This window comes from Emiliania huxleyi (genome assembly GCF_000372725.1).
Source record: "Emiliania huxleyi CCMP1516 unplaced genomic scaffold EMIHUscaffold_75, whole genome shotgun sequence".
NCBI lineage: Eukaryota > Haptophyta > Isochrysidales > Noelaerhabdaceae > Emiliania > Emiliania huxleyi.
In genome coordinates, this window is record NW_005196379.1 from 303,245 (window position 1) to 321,596 (window position 18,352).

The 18,352-nt window shown below is 65.9% G+C and overlaps 5 protein-coding genes across 5 annotated transcripts; 3 read left to right on the forward strand and 2 right to left on the reverse strand.

Moving 5' to 3' along the window:
* Positions 1–6,223: 6,223 nt before the first annotated feature.
* EMIHUDRAFT_359007 (hypothetical protein) lies at positions 6,224–6,864 on the forward strand (the record flags this gene model as incomplete). Its single annotated transcript, XM_005760550.1, has 1 exon — positions 6,224–6,864. A coding segment is annotated over exon 1 (636 nt), but the record flags the coding sequence as incomplete, so codon positions are not given.
* Positions 6,865–7,447: 583 nt separating this feature from the next.
* EMIHUDRAFT_217757 (hypothetical protein) lies at positions 7,448–7,774 on the forward strand (the record flags this gene model as incomplete). The annotated part of the gene is made up of 1 exon (XM_005760551.1): positions 7,448–7,774. The coding sequence occupies one exon, from the start codon at positions 7,448–7,450 to the stop codon at positions 7,772–7,774; it is 327 nt and encodes a 108-aa protein (XP_005760608.1).
* Positions 7,775–8,089: 315 nt separating this feature from the next.
* On the forward strand, positions 8,090–8,608 carry EMIHUDRAFT_217758 (hypothetical protein; the record flags this gene model as incomplete). The annotated part of the gene is made up of 1 exon (XM_005760552.1): positions 8,090–8,608. The coding sequence occupies one exon, from the start codon at positions 8,090–8,092 to the stop codon at positions 8,606–8,608; it is 519 nt and encodes a 172-aa protein (XP_005760609.1).
* Positions 8,609–9,303: 695 nt separating this feature from the next.
* EMIHUDRAFT_68302 (hypothetical protein) lies at positions 9,304–10,560 on the reverse strand (the record flags this gene model as incomplete). Its single annotated transcript, XM_005760553.1, has 4 exons — positions 9,304–9,609; positions 9,698–9,766; positions 9,932–10,079; positions 10,151–10,560. 4 exons carry the CDS (start codon positions 10,558–10,560, stop codon positions 9,304–9,306), a joined length of 933 nt encoding a protein of 310 aa, XP_005760610.1.
* A 6,756-nt stretch (positions 10,561–17,316) lies between these two features.
* EMIHUDRAFT_438402 (hypothetical protein) lies at positions 17,317–18,330 on the reverse strand. Its single transcript, XM_005760554.1, has 3 exons — positions 18,240–18,330; positions 17,895–18,110; positions 17,317–17,820 (listed from the first exon to the last, which is right to left on the reverse strand). The coding sequence occupies exons 2-3, from the start codon at positions 18,055–18,057 to the stop codon at positions 17,516–17,518; spliced, it is 468 nt and encodes a 155-aa protein (XP_005760611.1). The 5' UTR covers positions 18,058–18,110; positions 18,240–18,330; the 3' UTR covers positions 17,317–17,515.
* Between the last annotated feature and the right edge of the window lie 22 nt (positions 18,331–18,352).

Consider the following 18,352-nt stretch of genomic DNA (forward strand, 5'->3'; position numbering starts at 1 on the left):
GCTGGACAGAGAGGTCCTGCTGCGCGCCGTCCTCTGCACGCAGCGTCAGGCCGCCGCAGCGGAGGCGGCACTCCTCGGACCGGCCAGCCAGAGTCAGGCCGAGCTCTGGCACACTCAGCCGCAACGCCATCTCCAGTGGCCTGGGCCGGGCGGAGCAGGGCCGGGTGGAGCGTGGCGGCGGCGGCGGCGCGGCGGCAGGAGCCGCCACCCCGCCTCCGGAGTGCACCTGCCTCAGAAGCGTGCAGAGGTGGGGCGTTCGGAGCACAAGCGCGAGGGCGGTGACGTCCGTCTCGACCTCGACCCGCGGCGGGGTCGTCCCGTCCGAGAGGCGGCTCCGCACGGAGCACTCGACTGACCACGCCGGCATCACCATGTCGCGCGCCTCGCCGGCCGCCGTCTTGCTCAGGCTCAGAGAGATGTTGCGCACGCAAACCTGCCCGTGCGCCCCGGCAGCCTCGGACTCGCCCTCGGGCGGGACAGGGCTCGAAGTGATCCGGACAGACTCGATGCCGAGCTCGAGGTAGAGCGGCCCGTCGCAACCATCGCCGCCATCGCCGCCATCGCCGCCGTCGCCATCGCCGCCGTCATCGCCACCGCCGCCGCCACCATCTCCTCCGCCGCCGCCGACCGGCCCCTGCAGGAAGAAGCCCTGCGCGTTCACGTCGATCGACATCGTCGTCAGCAGCTCCAGTGCGTCCGACCCCGACCCCCCGTCCAGAGGCTCCGCCTCCGGCGCAGCCTCGAGCAAGCTCGGCGGCACGTCCCAGTAGCGCAGCGCCCGCACCCACCCGTCTGGCGCCGCGTTGACGAGCAGCGGCGCGATTGCGGCGCGCACGCGGAGCAGGCCGCCGGAGGACCCCGCCGGCGCCATGTGCGGCCCTGGCCGTACCTCGTGCAGCAGGCTGAGCACGCAGCGCGGCTGGTCGCGCAGCGGCATGGTGGGCGCCAGCAGCGGGCCGGCTCCCGCGCCAAAGAGCTGAAAGTGCTCTGCGGTGACGCTCGAGGTGGTGAAGCCGGCGAGGTCGGCGTCGCTACACGCGCTCACGTTGGTCACGTGCAGCACCGCAACCTCCTGGCTGTCGTCCGCGCCGCTCGAGAGGATGACCCGCACCGCGCTGAGTCGCGCCTCCACCCTCCGGCCAGGCGGGCGGAGCATCCCATCCCCGTCGGCAGGCCAGCTCACCGCCCCCCACCCCTTGTGCAGCGACGCGCCGCCCAAGCCGCCGCCCTCCTCCCCGCGGCTGCCCGCACCGCCCTCCGAGCGGCGGCCAGGCGCGCGCGCGAGGAGGCGGCCGAACCAGCCAGGCCCGCGGCCCGAGCGGCCGCCGCTCCCCTCGCCCGAGTTCGAGCGGACCCACCTCCCTTCCTTTTGCGGCGTCAAAAAGGCGTCGTCGGAGCCGACGCTCGGCAGGCCCGGGAAGGACTCGCGCGCAGAGTTGAAGAGCTCGCTGGCGGAGGCGGAGCGCGGAATCGGGGAGGAGAGGCCCCTCTCCGCGACTCCCGCGTCGGGCGCTGCGGCGGCTAGGACTCGCTCCGCCAGCGAGCGGAAGAGCAGGATCTCGCCCGTCGCGAGGCTCTCCTCGAGGGCGGCCACCCGCTCCTGCGTCTCCGGCGAGGCGCTCCCTTCCATCACCGAGAGCCAGAGCGAGCAGTAAGCGCGGCGCGACTGCGCGAACCGCGCGACGGCGGGCCAGCTCCGCCAGCGTCGCCTCTCCCGCACGTCGCACCGCACGCACCGCACCGCAAACGCCCACCGCCCTCTCGGCGAGTCGCCGCCGCCGTCGGGCGGGGCGCGGAAGCGCTCGTACCGCTCGCGCGTCTCTCTCGCGGCAAAGTGCTGCGCCAGCTGGAGCGCGCCTGGGGTGAGGGTGAGGGTTGGGGTCAGGGTCGGAGTCGGGCAGACTGCAGCGCGAGCCGGAGCGCGCCGTGGTACTGGCGGCTCTTGAGCCGCAGCTCGAGCGGCGCGTCGGCGCGGCACGAGCAGACGGTGCGAGGCGCGCTGCTCCGGCTCGCGGCCGGGTCGGCGGTGCGGATGAGCGCGGTGGCGTTCGCGCGCCACAGCATCGCGCTCGCAAAGTCGACGAGCGGGAGCGTCTTGCCCTCCTCGCGAGGCGGCGCCTCCCTCGCCCTGCCGAGGTCCTCGAAGTAGAGGGTGAGCGAGCCGAGCGAGACGAGCCTGCGCAGTCGGCGGGCCGGGCTGTAATCGATATCAACAGCTGCTATCCCTCACCATTCGAGAGCCTGCAGGAGTAGGCAGGCCGGTCGGTCGGCGCTGCGCCCGCGGCGGGCTCGTCTGGCACGGGGCGGAGCTCGAGTTGCTCGATCGTCGCGCCGCACGCGAGCCTGCTTAGCGGCGCGCCGTCCCCCGAACCGCCTGGTTCGGGCGGCGCCATGTCGACGGGCTGCTCCACGGGCTGCTCGAACCGGACGTGGATCTTGAGCAGCCGGACGTGCAGGTTGTCCGTGATGCTCTTGCCAATCCGGCCGAGCACGCCCGTCTGAGCCGCCTTCCCTGGCTCGTCGTCCGCGCCGCGCAGCCCGCTAGCCAGCTCGTGCGCGTCGAGCGTCAGCCGCTTGCGCAGCCTCTCGCGCCGGTCGTGCGCCTCCGGGTCGGGAGTGGCGCGAAGGCTCGCGAGCACCTCGACGTCCTCGAGCAGAATCTCGATCGGCTCAGAGAGAAGGCGGCTCCAAGGCACGCGGATGCGCAAACGCCCGATGCGCCCCGTCGCGCCGAGCGGCAGCTGCAGCGCATCCAGGGCATCGGGCCGCAGCCGCAGCTCAGTGAGCTGGAGGTCGCCGGCCCAGACGCCGAGCCGGAGGTTCGTCAGCGTGAGACCCTCGATGTAGCTGGAGAGAAGGCGTGTCAGCAGTTTCGATAGTAGCAGCTCGAGCACCATCGGCAAATGTCGACAGCGGCGAGCGCACCGCGCTAGCCAGGTACCGAAAAAGAATTTGCGGTTCATTTTGTTAAGAATTTTACGAACCGCGCTGGCACTAACACAGGTACACCAGCGAAGAAGAAACAGCCACTGCGTCGCGCAGGGAATTCTTTTGCGCACACGACAAATTCTTTGCTGGACCAGGTGTATACTTTTTTTGCTTGGGCGGGCCTGATGCCGGGGTAGGTAGGGTAGGTCTGGGCCCTCCCGTCGTTCAAAAAAAGAAATTTTCGGCGAAAATCACGACGTCAACCCTCCCCAAGTGGGTGATCTGGTGCTTGTAGGGCTTGATAGTGGCCTGCCATGTCACAGGAAGGACTGTGGTTGCAGGAGAGTACCACCAGCCATCACTTTAGTTGGTATAGTACCCCACCTTCACCCATCCCGTGATTTCTTTTTTAGTTTCCCATAAGTAGGGTAGGTAGGTAGGTAGGTAGGTAGGGGCACCGCAGGGGCCGGTCAGGTTTTTCCAGAATTTCAGCATCAGGCCCGCCCAAGCAAAAAAAGTACACACCTGGCTGGACCCGCATCATCGGCTCACGGGAGGTGAACCCGCGTTTACAAAATATCCGCTTTCGTTTCTTCCTCTTCATTCATCAATTGACAATTCTCAACAACACATCTCTTTCCACTCGGAATTGAAAACCTGAGTCGCTCACCCGCTCACAGTGGTACACAGAACACCGCAGACTTGGAAACCGATAGAGAAAATTTGAGCCAGCTGCCGTTCTCACACACACACGCGCCCTTTTTTTCAAGTACAGCGCCGACGGGCAGCCGCACGTGACCCTCAAGGTGACCTTGATCGACACGCCTGGCTATGGCGACTGCACAGACCTCACAGCGACTATTGTCGAAATCGTCGACCGCCGGTTCCGCCACCACCGGTCGGTTCTGCCAACCCACGAGTTGCACGGGATGGACAAACTTGTGCACTTCGTCTCTACTGATAATCGGTATAAAAGAAAAACAATTTTCGCCCTCTCGCTCCCGCCTCGGCGCGCCTCCCTCCCACGCGCGCCTCATGCCCGGCCGAACTGGCGCTGGCAAAGGTCGCGGTCGCGCTTCAACGGCGCCACAGGGTGCGTCGCTCGCGCTGCCCAAAAAGATCCAAGCCGCGGCGGCGGACGGCAAGGTGGGCGTGGTGCAGACGTGGCTCGCCGGGGACGGGCGGGTTGATGCGACGTGCAGGCGTGGCGGTGTGAGTGGCTGGACGCTCCTGCTGATCGCCGCCGGTCACGGTCGCAACGAGCTGGTCGATATGCTGCTGAAGCGTGGCGCAGAGGCGGATGCGCAAGACACCTACGGCAATACAGCGCTGATGGCCGCCGCCGTCACGGGCCACGTGCAGATGGTCGAGACGCTTCTGCGGCACAGTGTGGAGATCAACCTTCAAGCCAGCGACGGCCACACTGCGCTCACGGCTGCCGCCTTCTTCAACCACCCTGCCGTTCTGCTCCAGTTGCTGCGGGCGGGCGCAGACATGGCGATGCGCATTGCGGCGGGCAAGACGGCGCTGCAGATCGCCAAGGAGAAGGGCCACACCGAGTGCGTCGCCGCCGTCAAGACGTTTCTCGGCGAGGTGGCGGCGGAGAGGCGCGACGCGGCGGCGGTCGAGGCCGGCGGCGCAGGGTCGGACGGCGATGCCGCCTCGGGCAAGGGGGCGGCGGCGGCACCAACTGCCGCGTCCTCGTCTGGCGGCGTGGAGAGCGGAACGGGCGAGGACGCCGTCCCCGAGGAGGTCGTGGAGGCGGCTGTGCAAGGCGACGAGGCGGTGGTGCTGGCGTGGCTCGACGGCGGCGGGCGGGTGGACGCGACTTTCACTGCGAAGGGTCTGAGCGGCTTTATCACTCTACTGATACTCGCCGCCACCTGCGGCTACGAGCGGCTGGCCGCGACGCTGCTGCAGCACGGGGCGGAGATCGACTGGCAGGACAGCGTCGGCTGCACCGCGCTGATGCTCGCTGCCCACCACGGCAACGAGCGGGTGGTCGAGCTGCTGGTGCAGCACGGGGCAGAGATCAATTTGCAGGCCAATGTCGGCCTCACTGCGCTGATGTTCGCCGCTCTCAGGGACCACCCCGCCGTCCTGCTCTGCCTACTGCGGGCGGGCGCCGACACGGAACTGCGCTCGGCGAGTGGACGCACAGCGCTGCAGATTGCCAAGGAGGAGGGCAGCGCCGAGTGCGTGCGCGCCCTCGAGGAGCATGCGGCGGCCGAGAAGGCGGCCGAGAAGGCGGCCGAGAAGGCGGCGAAGGAGGCGGCGTGGGCTGCGGGGGCGGCGGAGAGGGCGGCGGAGCGGGCGACGGCGGAGGCGGAGGCGGCGCGGCACGCCGAGGAGCTGCTGGCGGAGGTCGAGGCGGAGAAGCGCGGCAAGGGCAAGAAGGGGAAGAAGAAGAAGAAGGGCGGCGGGAGCGGCGGCGCTGGGCCGTCGCAGGATCCCGAGGCGCCGTCAGAGGCAGCCGCAGCCAAGCCCGCGAAGCTGGACAGGGAGGGCTTGATCAGGCTTCTCGAGACGCTCCACGAGGAGCGGATTCGGTACGGCATCACGGCGGAGACGTCGGTCGAGGGGCTGGCCGAGGCGTTGGGAGAGGAGGCCGAGGCGGCAGGCGAAGCGAGCGAGGAGGAGACGGCAGAGGCGGGTGAGGAGGCAGCAATGGTGGCAGCGGAGGCGCGCCGGGAGGCGGAAGCCGAGGCCGACGCTCTGGCAGCGGCAGAGGAGGAGGCTGCCGCGGCGGAGGAGGAGGCGGCCGTTGCGACGGCGCAGGCGGCAGCAGCGGCAGATGCAGCAGCGGCAGCAGCGGCGGCAGCCGAGGCGGCGGTCGCTGCCGCCAAGGCGAGGCGCGCGTCAGCGGCCGCGGCGAGGGCCAAGGCGGAGGCGGCCTAGCCGCGCGAAAGAGGACGCAGTGCGCAGTGGCAACCGGGGGGGGGGGGGGGGGGCACTGCAGGGATTCTTTCCGGGGTTTGCGCGGGGAGGTCGACTGACTCGTTCAGTTGTTCGTTCTTGTGACTGAGTCTCAGAGCTTGGCCTCGGGGTGTGCAGCGTAAAATGTCTCGCCCCTGCGCGTGCTACACCGTTCGATTGCGGCAAAAGAACTTTTACACTCACCCCGCGCCACGCGGACGCGCGAAACCGCTCAATAACAATACGTTATCGATCAACACTTTCGATAGACCGAAAGTAAGATCGTTCGGTGGAGAAACCCCGGCCATGCCCATGTAACGCAATTGTGCTCGATCTTTTTGATTTTTTGGTCGAGAAGTGTCTCCAAGTCTTCTGGACCCATCGATGGCCGTCGCCTCGACGCCGCTCGTCGCGGCACCATCGTGCCCGGCCTGGGCGAAGCATCGTCGCGGGCGCCAGCCGCAGTTCGACGGCAAGCCGTGCGAGCCTGCCGAGGAGGAGGACATGTGGCTGTGCCTGGCCGACGGCCGCGCGCGCAGCACCGCCGACCTGAAGCGCCTGGCGACAGCCGCTCGGGTGCGAGCGAAACGAGCAGGAGATGCAGCCGCCGCGAACACGCGCGATCGGCAGGCGCGCGACCAGCGCCGCCGGCAGCGTGAGCAGCACGACCGGCGCGCAGCGCCGGCGGTCGCCAAGACCGTGCGCCCACAACGCGGCCAGTGCGGCTGCCCGGCGCACGCGGTGTGCGGCATGTGCGTCGACCAGGGCAAGCTCGCCGCGGCCGAGCAGGCGGCCATCGACCTGGAGACGCGCTTCCACGCCTCGACGAACGTCGTCATGGACCTGGAGCGGCCCGAGGACGAGACGGCGGCGCTGCTGCAGCGCTGCGTGCACGTCTCCGACGAGACGAAGCGGCGGCTGCTGGGCGAGTGGAGCGACGAGCGCATGGCGCACGCGCTGCCGCTGCACGCATGCGCCTCGTGCGGCGTGCGTGGGGCGGCCAATTCACACCTCGCGGGACTACTTATGTTTTCGTAAACGTAGTTGTGGCCCCCCGCTACGTCGCACGAGTGCAACCGGGTAGCGGGGGGCTAAAAGGAAACCAGAGGGTCCCCAGCACTTTGCGTTTCCGGAAATTTCCAGGGAAAACAGAGGGTGTTTGGTGCTCCATTCTGGAAACTCGCGAGTTTCCCTGAGTCTGAGAGCTGGTCTGGGGCAAAATCTGAGGCAAAATTGAGGAAATCGACAAAATACCCAGGCGGTCGCAGGGTAAATTCCAGGTATACACGGGTTCTCCGCAAAATTCCCGGCAGTTTGCCGATTTGGCCTAACATTTGGCTGATTTTGGGCCCAAACCAGCCTCAGACTCGGCTCAGTCAGCGCCCAAAATTTGACGATTTCCACGGCGTTTTCCCGGGAAATTAGAAAGGAAAAGAGAGGGTGTTGTAGAGAAAAAAGGAAAGGAAAAACAGACGGGGTGCGAGAGGCAAACCTGGTTTAGTTAGCCTAACTGGCTGTATGTACGCAATCATATCGACACCTAGTCAGCCGGAGCTGCTGTGTCATTGCACCGCACCGACTCAAGCTGGTTGACATCGCATTTATGAAGGAGATCCACACAAAGGTGCCCATCATCCCGATCATCGCCAAGTCTGACACGATGACGTCGGCCGAGAAGAAGGAGTTCAAGGAATGGGTGCAGCAGAAGCTGCAAGAGGAGGAGATCAAGATCTTCCAGTTCGATCCGTCGACCATCGACGAGATGTCGAGGCAGGCGGAGGTTGCGACGGGCCCTCCGTGGGCAGTCATGGCGACCAAGGACACCACGATCGAGGACGGCGAGGTCAAGGCTCTGCGCATTTACGACTGGGGCGCCGCGGACGCGGCGAACCCGCAGCACTCCGACCTGCTTTTGCGCTGCAGGAGCTGATCCTCGGCGGCGGAGGCGCGTGGGAGCGGCTCAAGGAAGCCTCAGCAGAGAAGTATGAGGCGTGGCGAGACAAGGAGATTATCAGGGAGCAGGAAGAAGCCGCCGCCGCCGCCGCCGCCACCGCCGCCGCCACCGCCGCCGCCACCGCCGCCGCCACCGCGCACCGCCGCCGCCACCGCCGCCGCCACCGCCGCCTCTTCCTCCGCCAAGCCCCTGCACAAGAAGGCCGCCAAGCACGTGAAACACGTGCTTGCTCTTTTCCCCTCGGTCCCACCGATTTGCGTCGTGTTGGGCGCTCTGGCGCTCCTCTTTGCGATGGCCGTGGCGCCAGCGGCGTTGCAGACGGCGCCCCCGACCCAAACGACGAATACGTCGACGCATGCAGCGTTCGAGGCGCAGCTGCAGGAAGCACAGGCGCTTCTCAAGTCGGCAGAGGATCGGGCGGCGGTGGAGCTCGGCACAAGGCTCCGTATCGAGGACCAGGCGGCGAAGCAGCGCGAGGCGGCGAAGACGGCGGTGGAGCAGCGCGAGGCGGCGAAGACGGAGATCAAGCAGCTCAAGGCGCTTCTCAAGTCGGCAGAGGATCGGGCGGCGGTGGAGCTCGGCACAAGGCTCCGTATCGAGGACCAGGCGGCGAAGCAGCGCGAGGCGGCGAAGACGGCGGTGGAGCAGCGCGAGGCGGCGAAGACGGAGATCAAGCAGCTCAAGAAGATGCTAGAGAGCGCAAAGTACGCGGATGTGAACGCCATCAAGAAGAAGGTACGCGAGTGGCACGCCAACTCGAAGGCGTGGTGGCTTGAGCCACTGCCAGAGGAGGTGAGGAAGCAGCACTAGCCCGAGCGTGTTAACGGGCATTCTCTCGCCCCCCCCCCCCCCCCGTAGAGGTCTCAGTGTCGCGCGTGACATCGTGACCCTCCCTCGGTCTCCTGACTGGACCACCTTGTACACCTTGCGTCGCGTCCGCTCACACTGACTGCGACCTTGGTCGTCCCCTTAGAGCTTAGTCTCTAGTCCCTGTGTGCCGGCTGTTTGAGACTGTGAAGTGTCGCGCACGTCGGCGTCGCCGGACGCCGCGTGCGGCACGCGGGGTCCGGGGGTCCTCTAGCGTCTCTGGGGACTGGAGGGGCGCGGGCGCGCGGCACGCGCACTCAAGTCCGACAGGTTCGGCACCGGGCACCGCCTCGGTATACAAAATGCGCCTGCGGGCGGACCCTTACAGATCACAGATCACTCAAGTCTAAAAAAATAACTCTGTGCCCCTTTGCGCTTTGGAGTGTGAACGGGCTTCGTAGCCCTGCGGGTCTTCAGCTCCACAATGATTGAATCATTCAATCAACGACAATGGCCTCCCACGAGATTCAAATCACGTTGTACGATCTACTGTAGGACGAAATAATTACAATAAAATCGTCCCACCTCGCGCCACAAAAAACACGAATTACTCACGGTACAATGAACAATGTACGAAGACCTCACGGCCGGTCGTGCATGGTCACGTAAGGGGTCGCACTGCGTCTCTCCGGGCGTCGTCAAACTGGCCCATCGTGTAGCGCGATGCTGGTCACGGCCTTGTGGTGGCCGGTGTAGTGCTGCAGCGTGACTCCATCGGCCAGGTCCCAGAGGCGCGCTGTCTGGTCCGAGGAGGCGGTGACGAGGTAGGCCGAGTCGGCCGAGAAGACGGCGTCCCACACCCACCGCTGGTGGCCGGAGAGGGTCTCCTCGCACGAGAAGTTGTTTGCCATGTCCCACACCTTGGTGGTGTGGTCGGCCGAGGTGGTGGCGAGGCGGCGGCAGTCTGGCGAGATGATGCAGCGGATGACGTACGAAGCGTGCGCCTGCGGGGCGGGCGCGAGGGCGCGGTCGGCGGCGGGCGGGCGGCGGCGCGAGGCGCGAGGCCCGGGCCGGGCCGCGGGTGGGTCGCACCTGCAGCTTTTGGAGCGGCTCGATCCGCAGCCGCGACGGCACCGCTCCTCCAACCTCGGCATGGCGCGGCTCGGCGCCGTCCGCCGCAGACGGCGCCCTCGCCTCCCTCGCCTCCCTCGCCTCCGCCGGCTCCGTTGGCTCCGCCGGCTCGGCGGACGAGCCGCACTGCTCGAGATCAGCCGAGGCGCGGCTCTCGCCGCAGCCGGGCGCAGGGCCGAGTCTCCACAAGAAGACCGAGCCGCGCACGTTTGCCGCGGCGAGGGTGGAGGCGTCGCGCGCGATCGAGAGCGACTGGATGGACTTGTCCCCGTCCGGGACGAGCTCCGCCGAGCACGCGTTCTGCGCGAGGTCCCACACGCGGATGTTGCCTGCGGGGAGGCGGCTGGGAGTCACGGGCAAGGGAGGTCGGGTCTCGCGCCTGTCCCGCGGCTGTCGCCGTCGCGGTCGCCAGACACAATCTCGACCTGGTTGGGGTGGAGGGCGACCGAGTTGATCGGCGAGCCGGACTCGTACTCGCGCTGGCAGCCGGCCGCGCGCAGGTCCCACAGCTTGAGCGTGCCGTCCTCCGACGCGGTGTACATCCACTTGCCGTCCGCCTCAAAGCCGACGGCCGTCACGTTGGAGGTGTGGCCGTCGTAGGTGGTGAGCGCGCTCGGCGGGCCGGAGTTGATCTCAAAGAGCCGCAGCGACGGGTTGCCCGCCGCGGCGATGCGCTGCCGGTCGGCCGTGATCTGCAGCTGGTTGACCTGCGAGTCGGGGTGCTGCAGCGTCTTGTAGCACACGCCGGTCGGCGCCTCCCAGAAGCGGATCGTGTGGTCGTAGCCGGCCGTCGCGAGAAGCACGGACTGTCCAGAGTCGGACATCCGCCCAAGCACTCGGCGGGCGGCAGCACTGCTGCAGGGTTCGCCCGACAGCGCCCCGGGGGGGGGGCGCGAAGAAAAATTTTCATCTATTATTAGCGACGCCACCTAGTCAGGCGTGCCGTCCTCCCATCCCACCAGCGCCCGCCGACTAATATATATGCAATGCATCCGTGTCGTCCGGCTCGCCGCTCTCACCCTCCTCTCTCTCGGCCTCCTCGCACCTGCTTCTGCAGCCTCGGCTGCCTCCGACGCCTCGGACAGTAACGCCGCCAACGGCCTCGCCGACGACTTGGCCGACGTGCTCGGCGACGACCTGACGGCCAACGAGGAGCAGCCTTCGGCGGCGGCGCCGGCCGAGCTGGAGCCCTTCGCAGCCACGGCGCTCACCCCGAGCGTAGCGGCCCAGCCGATCGGCGACGCGCCGCCGAGGGCGGCTGCGCAGGAGGCTCAGGCGAGGCAGACGACGAGGCAGCCTCCGCCAGCGCTGAGCGAGGAGGACAAGCGGACAGCCCGATCCGGTGCGGCGGCGGCATCTGCACAGAATCGGGCGGCTGCCGAGGCGAGAGGCGCGGCGCCAGCCGGCGGCGACCAAGGCGGCGCCCTGCCGCCCCGACGAGAGGCGGACTCGCACGAGGCTGACTCGCGGCCGCCCGCCGGAGGGCGGGGCGGCGGCAGAGGGCAGGCCAACCACTCTGTGGCGGGCCCGCAGCTGCGGGAGCTCTTCACGCGCGCGGCGAGCGGGCTGAAGAGCTGCCACGCCGAGCGCGACGGCTGCGAGAAGCGGCTCGACGCGTGCACCCGCGATGCGGCGGCGCGCACCCGCGGTGGCGGCGAGGCAAAGTCTGACGCCGACGCGAGCGTGCTGCGCGGCGAGGTGGAGTCGGGGAAGCGGGCGCGAAGCGAGCTGGAGGATCGGCTGCAGCGAGAGCGCGCCGTCTCGCGGGATCTGCGCGCTCGCCTCGCCGAGGCGAGCAAGCGGGAGGGCGCGGGCGCGGACTGCAAAGGCGCGCCGAGGCGAGGGCTGGCCATGACACGTGTCCGTGACGCGTCCGTGACGCGTCCTTGTGACGCGTCGCGTAGGCGCCATCGCGCGCGCCGAGGCGGCGCTGCTCAAGCGGCTCGAGGAGACCACGCGCGTGGCCAAGGATTGCCGCGGCAAGCTGGAGGCCGCGGCGCACGCGCTGCAGAAGCAGGGGTCGGCGGCGCAGCTCGAAAAGCAGATTGGCTCCCTGCGCGCCAGAGCTCGAGCTCGGGGAGGGGGCGAGGAGGAGGCTTGCCCGAGCCCTCTCCTGCTCCGGCCTGTAGGCGCGCGAAGCTGCAGCTCAAGGAGGAGCTCGAGGAGGTGATCGAGGGGCGGCACTCCCGCCTCGCGCAGGTGTACAAGGCGCTCGAGGGCGAGTGCCAGGCGGAGCTCGACTCGTGCCGCGCGGGCGGAGGAGGGGGAGGGGGAGGGGGCGGGGGGGCGGGAGGAGGCTTGGGGTGGGCTCTGCTCGCCCTCGCGGCGGGCTACGCGCTGGGCAGCGTGGGGCCGTCGCCGAGGCTGCTCTCTCGCCGGCTGAGCGGCCGAGGCCACAGAGCGGTCGACGTGGACGGCTGGGCGCTGCCGAGCAGCATGAAGCTGCACTGACTCATCAGTGCTGCTTCCTGCTCCCAGTCGCTATCGGAGCGCTCGGTGATACCACACGATCGACGCACGGAGGGCGCGTCTTGCTGTTTTTTTGCGAGATTTTGTGTGAACGGGTGTGACGTTTGTGGATAGATACCTCCCCCTGTACTGATACCGCCCACTGTACTAGCAGTCCGCAAAGCATGCCGCGAATAGTTTCTCAATTTTGACGCGCCACACGAGACGAGAGAGTGTAGCTTGTGTCGGCGAGACAGGGGGGGATCGGAGACGCGGAGAGCCGAGCAGAGAGAATGCTGTACCGGTGAGTGTGCAGCGTCAAACTCGGGAGTCATGCAATAGACATCAATACACCTTCGTGACACAAGTCTCCACTCATGACTCTTGGCTTCGCGGCGTCGTTCCTGGTCTATCTATCCCTTGCCATAAACGGTGTAGGTGCGGTCCTTATCGCGCTCGTTAGTGCCATTCTCCTCGCCCTCTTTGACACTGTAGCCAGCCGAGGCGCAGCTTCCGCTCTCGAGGCCACCGAACGCCTTCACAAACGGTATGCCCGCATCTGGGATGAGAGCTTCGCCGCAGGAGCCCTGCTTCGGATAGTCGAGGACGAGCGCGGCGCCGCAGTGGGGCAAACGGGGCATCTGGGGCTAGATCATCTATGAGCATCGCCTCTGCCGCTTCTCGCCATCCCCGAGGAGCAGCGCGCCCGAAGCAGGTGAGTCACGGCCGCTGTCCAGCGAGCGCGCGGCGGGCCTGAGGGAACCTCAAGGAGTAAATCAGAAGTTCGAGATTCGAATCCTAAATCATTAAGTCGGCGCACTTCTCAGGAGGGCCCTTTTTGTCGAAGAGGGGCCCGGGCCCTCCCCGAGGGCCAAACTCAACAATTGGCTTTCTTTGTCCGCGCTGCCCATTTCTTGTTTTCCCGCCAGGAGCAGTGGCCGCTTCGCCGAACAGGCGCCCCATGTCGCCTCGCTCGGACCTGCTGCTCGCATCCAAAAAAGCGGCCCAAGACTCGAGAGCCGCCGCGGAGGCCGCGAAGGATGAAGCCGACGCCGCGTTCGAGGCTCAGCTTGCCAAGCTGGTCGCGGCTGCGTTCGCGGCTGCACTGAAGCGAGGCCACGGCGTGCAACACCTCGTCACTGCGCGCGCAGAGAGGCGTTACGAGAACTGGCAGCGCGAGCAGCGAGCGCCGCGACTCTAGCAGCAGAGCGGCGGACGTCGACAGAGTCGCGGCCAACGCCAGTGACTGCATCTAATGATATAAGAGGGCTCCCGCGGCGATCAACACCGCAACTCCTTTTCTAAATTTCCTCTTCACCACACCATTGACACAGCATCGCGCATGGCACCATCACGCCGTTCTCATTTGCGCGGCGATCGACGAGTTCGGGGTGCAGGTGGTAGAGCGTGCCGTCGTCCGACTCCCAGCAGCTGATGACGCGCGAGATGTCGGTGTCGCGGAATTCGTGCGTACCGTCGCCGTTGGGACGGTCGTTGCTCGCGCCGTTGGGAAACGCAAGGCGCACCTTTTTGTTTTGAAGACCTCGATACTTAGCGCACTGCTCGGGCGAGAGCTCAAACACGTGCCGCGTCTCGTCTTCGCCGCCGGGGCTACGCGCACAGACACAGTACGCGGCAGCGCCGACACGTCAACCCGCGTGTACGTCAGCGACGGGTCCCGCACGCCGCACGAGGCGCATGCGTGCAGCGGCAGCGCGTGCGCCATGCGCTCGTCGCTCCACTCGCCCAGCAGCCGCCGCTTCGTCTCGTCGGAGACGTGCACGCAGCGCTGCAGCAGCGCCGCCGTCTCGTCCTCGGGCCGCTCCAGGTCCATGACGACGTTCGTCGAGGCGTGGAAGCGCGTCTCCAGGTCGATGGCCGCCTGCTCGGCCGCGGCGAGCTTGCCCTGGTCGACGCACATGCCGCACACCGCGTGCGCCGGGCAGCCGCACTTGCCGCCTTCGCAGCCTCCCGAGGAGCCTCCGCCGACGCCGAGGAAGCCTTCTCGAAAGAGGAAAGCTGCGACACCAGCGTAGCGAGCAGGTCTGCGTAGGTCTGGTGGGTCGGCAGGGCGTAGAGGGGCACGTATCGGATGCGGTTGTAGAGAGCCGTCTCGTGCACATAGCGCGCAAAGACGGCGTCCCCACACACATGCTGGCCGGCCAGGGAGGTCGCAGTTGGGTTCACCACCTTGGCGTGCGGGCTTGTGTGCACGGCGATCTCCTTGCCGTCAACGGAGCAATAGCACACGTCGTAGGGATGCACTGTCCACGGGTTGTCGTCGTTCGAGTGCGCGGTGGCAGTGTTGATCCAGTACTGAAACTTGTACCGGCCATCGATGCACATGACGGTGACGGGCAGCACTCGGCCGTCCTGCTTGACCAGCATGGCCGGGACGTCCTTGGTGGGCGTCCACAGCCCGTCGAGCCAGTGCTCCATGAGGACCGTGCCGCCCAGGTGCGTGAGGTCGCTAGCCGTGAGGTGCAGCGGCCCAATCATGTGGTGCGTCTCCTCGGCCACATAGGACTCGATCTTAGGCAGGATGTCTCGGTCGGCTGTGGCGCGGGCGTGTTGCAGCACCGCCTCCCAGCAGCAGAAGTTGCCGCGCTTGGTCATGCGAGAGGTGGGCGTCTTCCAGAAGGGCATGAAGCAGCCGGGCCCCTTCATCGGGATGCCTGTATAGTCACAGACATAGTGGCTGACCTTCGCCTCGGCGTCCAGGTGGAGGGTGTGGCGGCCCATTTTGGGTTCGAATTTCTCAACCCCTCCTATGACAGTGGATGCCAAATACCAACGTCTACAATCGGCTGGCGATCCGCAGACAGGGAGCCAGGGGTCTATCCATGGTGGCCCGCGACAGAAGCCACTCGGCAGTGAACTTCTCGGCCCCCGTGTCGGTGGGCACGGCGGGGATCGACAAGGCGCAGGTGACGGCGCGCGGCAAGCACGTGAAGCGCTGCCCCGTCGGCCACAAGGCGCACCACCTCCGCGACTACAAGGGTGACACGTCGCAGCCGCGGCGGCTGATCGAGTCCAACTTCTTTATCACGATCAATCCAAATCAGACCTACCACACGAACCCGGACCGGCAAGCCAACACCATCAAGGTGCTGGAGGCGGTCATCGAGGACCTCGCGGCCACAAACTCGCTCAAGCAGTACGTCGTCATCGGCCCCACCGGCAAGAACAACAACCCAAGGATGGCAGGGCCCGCAGAGCGGTGCGCGAACGACAAGTGGGACGAGGTGATTGAGGACGGCGGCATCCGGTTTGATGGCAACGTGGAGGTGGGGCCGAACAAGAACCGGGTGCACGCCCACATCCTGCTGGAGATACGGCACTACTCCTTCCTTACAGGTACCAGCTACAGATGTACAGTGGGCCAAGTGCTACAGATACAATGGGCGACTATTTGTCTGGAGTTGTCGACCGGGGAAACGCTTTGGGCCTCGATCGCTTTGGGCGCGCCGTGCAGACGTTCAGGCAGGCGGTGGCACGGATCGTACGGCGGGCCAAGTGGCGCCGCATCATCAGGGGCCTAAGACTGCGCAGACGATATGGATCAATGATAGCCCATTCTTCGCGATCAGCCCCTAGATGGCCACCTGTGAGGGACCCTGCGCAGGCCTCCGACCAAGAATTGGACAATTATTATGCGCGATTTGGTCCAAGCGTACCAATTGGTCCAAACGAATCCTTCTATGATGTTGGGGGCATTCGTGGGCTAGGTGCGAATGACGCACCCCCGTAAAAAGAAATTCCGCAACCAATCGCAGAGTAAAAAAGAATTCTGATGTGTGGGAAGCATGAGTTTAGACCAATGGACCCCTGCCACTGTGGCCGCGGCGCAGGCCAACAGACGACGTCTCCAAGGTACTCCCTCCGCACTGTGGCGTGGGTCAGTTTACGGAAATGAGCTAGTTGCCGCAAGCACTGGTTCCTGGACTCAGTATGCCCAAGAAGTTATCACCCGGGGGCAAGTGGGTGATTACACTGACCCAAATTCCGCTTACGGAACAATACGGCCTGATTGGGCGCCCTACGCGGCAGCAAGAGCAGGTTGGTCTCGCGCGCAGCACGTGGCAAACTTTGGGCGCGTCGTGCAGACGTTTAGGCAGGCGGTGGCACGGATCGTAAGGCGGGCCAAGTGGCGCCGCATCATCAGGGCCCTAAGACTGCGCGCAAGGGACGGACATGGTTTGCTCACAAGAACGGTCCTTTACCAAGGGCGACCAGGCCCTAGTATGTGGCCCCAAGTGCGGCGCAACCCTAACTGGAACCCAGGGCTTCGTGGGACGGGTACTCGGGGACATTTCTACGCTAACCCTAACCCTAACCCTTGAAGAATTCTGATGCCGCCATGGGGGGATGAGATCAGCTAGTGGCCACACAGTTTATGACAGTCGCAACTGGGAGGTTCTACTCCTCGGGGACGAGATTAAGGCTATGATCCGGAAGTGGGCCCGAAAGGCTCAGCGAATCGTCCGAGTAGCTAAAATAAGAAATCGGCGACAGACGCCTCAACAGTGGATGGCGCACCTCCGGCGATCTGACAGGTATTTGGACCACGAAGATTACTGGACGGAAATAGAGTAGCTAAGACTTCTTAACTGCAGTGCCGTCCATTTCCTATACACATCAGACCCCCCTGAGATTTGATTGAGAACTTGTTGAGCTCGCGAGCTATCACGTGTGTTTCATCGATCGGCCGTCCCTATAAGTAATCTCAATGGAAATAGGGTGTGAATCTCAGGTCCACAGCAATTATGCACGCCTTTTTTTCACGACGTGAGTTTTTAAATCTCAGTCCTGCAATTGGGACCTGCCTCTTGACATCCGACCTGCCCACTCTGCTTGTGGTCCTGCCCTGCCGCATACTGCCGCACAACTGCCCTGCCCTGCGCTGCCCGATCCCCTACCTGCCCCGGGTGTGAAACCCACCCTGCCCTGCCCTGCCCTGCCCACACTGCCGAGGTGTGAATACCTGCCCGCTCCCGAGGTCTCGGAGAAAGTTGTAGCCCGCGTATATGCATATGTGCTGAAACACGACTGAAAAAGAATTTTTCCAACAGGCGGAAAAATTCCGTGGTGGTGGCGTGCCGTCCTCCCATCCCTCCCTTGGGTTGTCTCTGTTTTCTACATATTTTTAGCAATAATTACCCGCAAACAATACAGGGTCAAGGCTGTGTGTGGACAGAGCACGCAAAGGAGAGCGAGGAAGGAGGGACGGGGCGCAGTTTAACGCGCGGCCCGTACTCCCCAGCCACTGGACGCCAAGCAACCACAACCCTCCACGCGTGGCACGCCGCGACGCTCACTCCGCCGCGACGCTCACTCCCAATGGGGCGGCGGCTCCCAGCCGAGCAGCGAGCGGTTGGCCCAGACCAGCTCCTGCAGCGGCGGCGGCAGCTCGGCGATGCTGACGTCGACTCGCAAGTTTTGGCTCGCCGACGCGTTTATGGCCTGCAGCCGCCGCAGCCGCATCGACTGCCGCTGGGGTGGGAGGCCAGGTGGCTTGCACGGGGCGCACGGCGGGTACATCGAAGCGACGACGTTGCACGCGGCGATGGCGTTCATCGGCATGTGTCCCTTGTAGCCGCTCCGCTGGTACTCCATGTGGTCACGGCACGAGAAGCCTATGGGACGTGTGTGGGACATGTCGGGGGCACTTCGCGGCAGTCCACGAGAGGTCTCGCGGCACGAGAGTCGCCGTTGACGAGGGTGCCGAGGACATTGACGGTGCACGAGGTGGAGCCGCAGGGGATGGCGGGGGCGATGGAGCCGGCGTGGTGCGTCTCGGGGAGGCTGTGCCCCTCGACGAGCCGCGAGCGGAAGGTGTGGGACGGGTCGTGAGCGCCCTTAATCGCCATCATCTTTCCGACGTCGGAGTGGACGGCCTCGAGCCAGGCGTCGCGCTGGGACCTGGGCGGAGAGGGGGCCGCGGCGGCGTGTGTGCCAGGCGGGCCTCGCACAAAGGGCGGGGGGGGGGGGCGAGTCCAGAGGGAGGGAAGGTGTGTGTGTGTGTGGGGGGGGGGGGGGGGGGTGGCCCCCCTGGCCCCAGGGATAGGCCCCGTGCAGGGCGTGTTTTTGTCCAAATATTTGTAAAATCCTGCAAGCCTCGGCTGGGGGGGGGGGGGGGGTTTAATCTATTGGGATTTTCCCCCCCCT